Below are 6,000 nucleotides of genomic sequence, written 5' to 3'. Positions count from 1 at the left end.
CCCAGAGCGACGCGCCCCGGAGCGACACCTGGCCTGAAGCGACACCCCATAAGCACCACCACACTCACTAATGCATACAGTAGGTGACGTCAGATCCGGGTCACAGGTCACGGAAGCCCCAATGCCATTAGTCAGTGCTTCTTAACACAGACGGGGTGAAATTATCAAATCAAATCAAATTTTATTCATATAGTGCATTTTAGGAATGAAAGTTATTTATATAGCGCATTTTATGAATGAAAGTGTGAAAGTTCTGTCACGAAACTATGTTGTTACGTATCCTCGCGCATTTTTAAGTGGGTATACGGAAATCCTGGACCTTTCCCTAGTGGGTATACGGCGTATACCTGCGTATCACGTAGACTACACCACTGGCGGACACATTGTCTGTGGGCAATAATTCCGCGCACCAGTGGGTGGCGCGAGCGTCCGGGCGTGGAAGCGCAGCTCGGGCCACGCTCGGAGCGAAGGCGTCACGAGGCGCAGGGTGGAACTGAGGACATGCCCCGCCTTTCGGCCGACCGGCCACGCCCGGGGGCAAGGCGTGGCCTCGGGACATATATGCGGGCTCGTTAGTCGATAGTCGAGCTCGCCCAGTGCTTACGTACGAGCTGTTAATAAAGTATTTCAGTTTGTGCAACGCGTTGTGGCCTACCTTCTTGCCAAACGAATCGTGTGCGCACAGCACCACAATGCTTTAAATGCATGCCATATTGCCATACTAAGCTGTATAGAAAAGCTTAATATGTCCTTCCGCAGCATAGCATTCTAAGTGCAAAATAAACAACAAAATAGAATGCTAATATTATAAAAAAGCATATATTAATTAATAATAATAATATTTACAACAATAATAATAATACTAATCGCATTTCGCAATAATGATAACGAACGTATAAATATAATCCCCTCCCCACCCTTTTCCCAGCACGAAGTACATCCGTGTTTACTGTTTGGTGAAAGGCAAACTGATGCTCAAGGACAGCAGACAGGTATGCTGCAAGGCCGTGAAGACCAATAAAAAGTTGGTCCAATGGACCAACGGGACCATTAGTCAATAAAACGATGGTGTTCACACGTGTTGGTTTAACTGCTTTATAAACGCGATTTTAAATCCAAACACATTGGTCCTTAGAAGACGCCGTAACGCGGGAGTTCCGAGTGTGGGGAGCGCGGTTTAAGTGTACAGGACGTGGTTATGTGATTAAGTTCTGAATTGCGACCTCGCCGACATCGACCATGGCTACAGAGAATCGTAAAGGTAGGGAAGATGAATATTTTTGAGTGTTTAGTTGTAATATAGTTCGTGTAGTTGACCCTGCCTTATTTCGATCGTCCACAGTCTCGGTAGGGGGTGCTGTAACCTGTATCTCAGGGAATGTGATGAGCATCGATTTATTAGGTATGCAGGTTTGGGCGGTTGCGTATAATTGCGTGGGAAACTCCCACCGTTTTTGCCTGCGTATTAAATAGATGACGCTGAAGTAGATTTTAAAGGCCCACGGTAGTTTTCAAAAAAGACCAAACCATTGTATGCCGGTGCCAGTACTGTGGCCAATTCATTTTTTGATGTCACTGTGCAATGCGAGACTTTCCAAATGACGTGTGAATGCGAACGAGGTGTTTCGCGCATGCGCTGTGTGTTTTCAGTGACGGTGACAAAGCATATTATGATGGGCCGACGTTTTTTATCCGCGCCATCCCTACATAGAGTACTACCTTACTCTCTGATATACTTACCTCGCGGGAGAAATACTGCGTTGGTGCTGACAGGAGTAATGCCTTGTCAGTGGATCATGGGGACTCACTCCTATTGAGAGGAGTGGTCCAATTGTATGACCATGCATTGTGGCCCTTCGGGGTCGGGATGCATGTGTTTGAATGACCATGTGCTTCAGCCTTTGGGCTGAGGTGCATGTGTAATGTTATTGGGACAGCCTTGTTAGACGTTGTGGCTTGGCCGTGGGGTCAAGGTGCACGTCCAAGGCTGTTCAAATGTTAGATTTTTTAAACCTTTTTTCATCGTAAAAAAGGCAGGCCTTCGAGCGGGCACGAAAAGCTCTGATATATGACCTCAAAAATGGTCATATGTAGGGGGAAATCTGTACACTCCAGAAATTTCAATCGTCTTTTTAACATAATCTTCAGCATTTAGACGAAAGAGTGGAAATTTCAAACTAGGGGGGGGTGGGGGGGGGGGGGGGTGAGGGGTGACATATCAACCCCCTGTGGTGCTGTGCAACCACGACTCGATTGCCAGAGAGGTAGGCCACAATGCGTTGACACAACAAGAGCTCGCACTCCAGCACTGGGCGGGCTCGAGCTTAGAGCCCGCATAGATGTCCCGAGGCCACGCCTTGCCCCCGGGCGTGGCCGATCGGTCGAAAGGCGGGGCATGCATTTCCGTTCCCCGCCTGGGCGCTCGCGCCACCCACTGGTGCGCGGAATTATTGTCTCTTGTGCCCGCCACACGCGCCCCCCCAGAATTCCCGCACACCTGAAGGGTGAGCTTGCGGGGAAGCCGGATGACCCGGCCGAAACACCCCCTGGCGATACGTGCAGGGCTGGGGGGCAGTGGGACGGCGGGGTTGGGGGGTGCCGGGGGTCTGACCGCCGGGGGGCGGCCTCGACACGGAGGCAGACCTGCTTGCGGGGGGTGGTCCAGATCGAGGTGGGCCGGCTTGAGGCGGTCCACTGAGATACGATCCGGGGCACCGCCGATGTCGACGGTGAAATATTTGTCCCCGGTCTCCAGCATGCGGAAGGGCCCGTCGTACGGGGGCCGTAGCGGTGCCCGGTGGGCGTCGTGCCGGACGAAGACGTACTCCGCCGTGCGAAGCTCCGGGGCGACGTGGGAGGACGGGCAACCGTGGTGTGCCGTCGGCACCGGGGCGAACCTCCGGGCGGTGTCCTGCAGGGTGGAGCGCTGTTGCGCCGCGGACCAAGGAGCCGTGGAGTCAGGGATAAATTCGCCCGGTACCCACAGTGGTTGCCCGAAGACAAGCTCCGCCGAGGATGCGCGCAGGTCGTTCTTGGGCGCCGTCCTGAGGCCTAGCAGGACCCAGGGGAGCCTGTTGGCCCAGCTGCCGTCGCGGAGGCTGGCCTGGAACGCGGCCTTCATCGAGCGATGAAAGTGCTCGCACAGGCCATTGGCCTGGGGGTGGTAGGCCATGGTGCGGTGCAGTTTGACGCCGAGCCCTTGCGCCACCGCGCCCCAGAGCTCCGAGGTGAACTGGGGGCCGCGGTCGGACGAGATGTCCGAGGGGGCACCGAACCGGGCAACCCAAGTGGCGATGAAAGCTTGCGCGACGTCAGCCGTCGCCGCCAATGGCACGGCATCCGGCCACCGTGTGGTGCGGTCCACCATGGTGAGGAGGTGGGTGAACCCCCGCGAGGGTGGCAGAGGTCCCACCAAGTCGACATGGACGTGGTCGAACCGACGCTCGGGCACCGTAAACGGGGCCAACGGGGCCTGGGTGTGGCGGTGGACCTTTGCGCGCTGGCACGCGAGGCACGTGCTGGCCCAGTCGCGGACGTCCTTCTTGAGGCCATGCCAGACGAATTTCACCGCGACGAGCTTCTGGGAGGCCTTCGTGTCCGGGTGGGACAGGCCGTGGATGGCGTCGAAAACCGGGCGCTGCCAGCCAGCGGGCACGATGGGGCGAGGCCAGCCGAGGGAGACGTCGCACAGGAGGGCCGCGCCCGCGACGTCGAACGGCACCTCGGTGACGTGGAGGCGCGTGACGGCGGTCCGCAAGGCCTGGACGCCGGGGTCGGCGGTCTGGTCCTCAGCTGTCCGGGCATAGTCGATCCCGAGATGGACCGCGTGCGCGACGGACCGGGAAAGGCAATCCGCCACCGGGTTGTCTTTACCCGCGACGTGACGGATGTCCGTCGTGTACTCGGACACGGCAGAGAGGTGACGCTGCTGCCGTGCCGACCATGGCTCGGCGACCTTGGCCATCGCGAACACAAGGGGCTTGTGGTCGACGAAAGCCGTGAACGGGCGGCCCTCAAGCAGATGGCGGAAGTGTCGGACCGCCAGCTGGAGCCCGAGCAGCTCGCGGTTGAAGGTGCTATAGCGGCGTTCGTGCGGGCGAAGCTGCCGGCTAAAAAATGCCAGCGGCTGCCAAGCACCACGCACCCACTGCTCGTGCACCGCGCCCACCGCGTAGTCCGACGCGTCGGTGGTGAGGGCGATCGGTGCATCGGGCGCTGGGTGCGCCAGCATGGTGGCGTTGGCCAGGGCCAGCTTTGCGCCCGCAAACGCCTCGGCCATCGGCTCCGACCAGGCAATGTCACCTTTGCCCGGCTTGCCCCGGAGGGCCTCGTGCAGGGGGCGGAGGAGCTGGGCGACGTGGGGCACAAAGCGGTGGTAAAAATTTACCATGCCCAGGAACTCCTGGAGCCCCTTGATCGTGCGGGGGTGCGGGAAATCCCTGACCACCTCCACCTTGGCCGGTAAAGGGACAGCCCCGTACCTGGTGATGCGGTGCCCCAAGACGTCGATGGCGGCGATGCCGAAAAGGCACTTTGCGGGGTTGATGATCAGGCCATGCTGGCCCAGGCGTTCGAAAAGCGTGCGGAGGTGGAGCAGGTGCTCCTCCCGGGACGCGCTCGCGACTAGGATGTCGTCCAGGTAGACAGCTGAAAGGTAAGTCGTGCAAGACGCTGTCCATGAGCCGTTGGAACACCTGGGCCGCATTCTTCAACCCAAAAGGCATTCGCAGGAACTCAAAGAGGCTGAAAGGGGTGATGACGGCCGTCTTTGGGACATCGTCGGTTGGACGGGGACGTGGTGGTAGCCCCGGATGAGGTCCACCTTGGAGAACACGGTCGTGTTTGCCAACCGGGCGGAAAAGTCCTGGATATGCGGGACCGGGTAGCGGTCGGGGGTGGTGGCATCATTGAGCCGGCGGTAGTCACCGCACGGCCGTCATCCTCCGCCGGGCTTCGGCACGATGTGCAGAGGAGAAGCCCAAGCGCTGTTGGAGCGCCGTACGATCCCCAGCCGTTCCAGCGTGGCGAACCCCGCTTTCGCCACGGCGAGCTTCGTGGGGTTGAGTCGGCGTGCCGGGGCATAGACCGGCGGCCCGACCGTGGGGATATGGCGCTCCACCCCGTGTTTGACGGCCACCGCTGAGAAGGTGGGCCGCGTGAGGGCCGGGAAACTGGCGAGGAGGCGGGTAAACTCGTCCGCTGCCGGAAGCGTGCAGACTAACCTCGCCGGGAGGGAACCTTTCAGCAAGCCGCTTGGCAAGCCGCTCGGTGAGCCGCTCAGCGAGCTGCTCAATGAGCTGCTCAGCGAACAAGCGAGCGAGCTGAAGGTTTCGGCCTGGACGAGACGTCTGCGCTTAATGTCGACTAACAGCCCATGCGCACATAGGAAGTCCGTGCCGAGCAGGGCCATTGGCACGCTGGCTGTAACGAACGACCATTGAAAGAGCTGCCCTCCGAACCGCAGTGAGAGGCAACGCTTTCCGAATGTACGGATGGGTGTACCGTTGGCGGCAAGCAAAGCGGGGCCCCGGCCCGTGGCTTGCTTGTCGGACGTGGAGGCAGGGAGGACGCTTACCTGCGCTCCCGTGTCGCAAAGAAAACGGCGCCCGGACAAGGTGTCCGTGATGAACAGGAGGCTGCCGGAATGGCCGACGCTCATGGCCGCAAGTGAGCGCCGGTCGTTTCCCGACCCGTCAAAAGAACATGGCGGGCGGCACGTTTTAGCCTGGCGGCCGAACCTGGCATGGTAGTAGCACCAGGTTTGCGGCGGTGGCCCCCGCGGCGGCCGTGCCGGCGGCGGTGGTGGTGGCGGCGGCGGTAGTGGGCGGAGCGTAGCAGCGGCCACGAGGGAAGCCGGGGGCGCTGGAGCCACCGCGCCGGGATCCACTACGGCAGCACCGTACACCGACCGCGCGTCGCAGGCCGCGAAATACTTGTCGGCCTCTCCAGCCAGGGCGCGGGGTTTCGTTATTTTGGAACCGGCCAGCGCGAGGCGCACCT

General features: G+C 59.5%; 1 protein-coding gene across 2 annotated transcripts in view; it reads left to right on the top strand.

Annotated features, from left to right (window-relative positions):
* Positions 1 to 1,121: 1,121 nt before the first annotated feature.
* Positions 1,122 to 6,000, top strand: part of LOC137438940 (uncharacterized) — a 50,726-nt gene continuing 45,847 nt past the window's right edge. Inside the window, exon 1 of one of the 2 annotated variants that reach the window (XM_068134432.2) lies at positions 1,122 to 1,255. In XM_068134432.2, the coding sequence (XP_067990533.2) occupies positions 1,240 to 1,255 (16 nt within the window). In that variant the 5' untranslated portion in view covers positions 1,122 to 1,239. Of the gene's footprint in view, positions 1,262 to 6,000 lie in introns of both variants that reach the window. The other variant, XM_068134431.2, reaches the window with a different exon arrangement.

The sequence above is a fragment of the Myxine glutinosa genome, chromosome 13 (genome assembly GCF_964187855.1).
Source record: "Myxine glutinosa chromosome 13, kmMyxGlut1.1, whole genome shotgun sequence".
In the NCBI taxonomy this organism is placed as follows: Eukaryota; Metazoa; Chordata; class Myxini; order Myxiniformes; family Myxinidae; genus Myxine; species Myxine glutinosa.
This window is presented reverse-complemented; position numbering and strand designations above follow the sequence as displayed.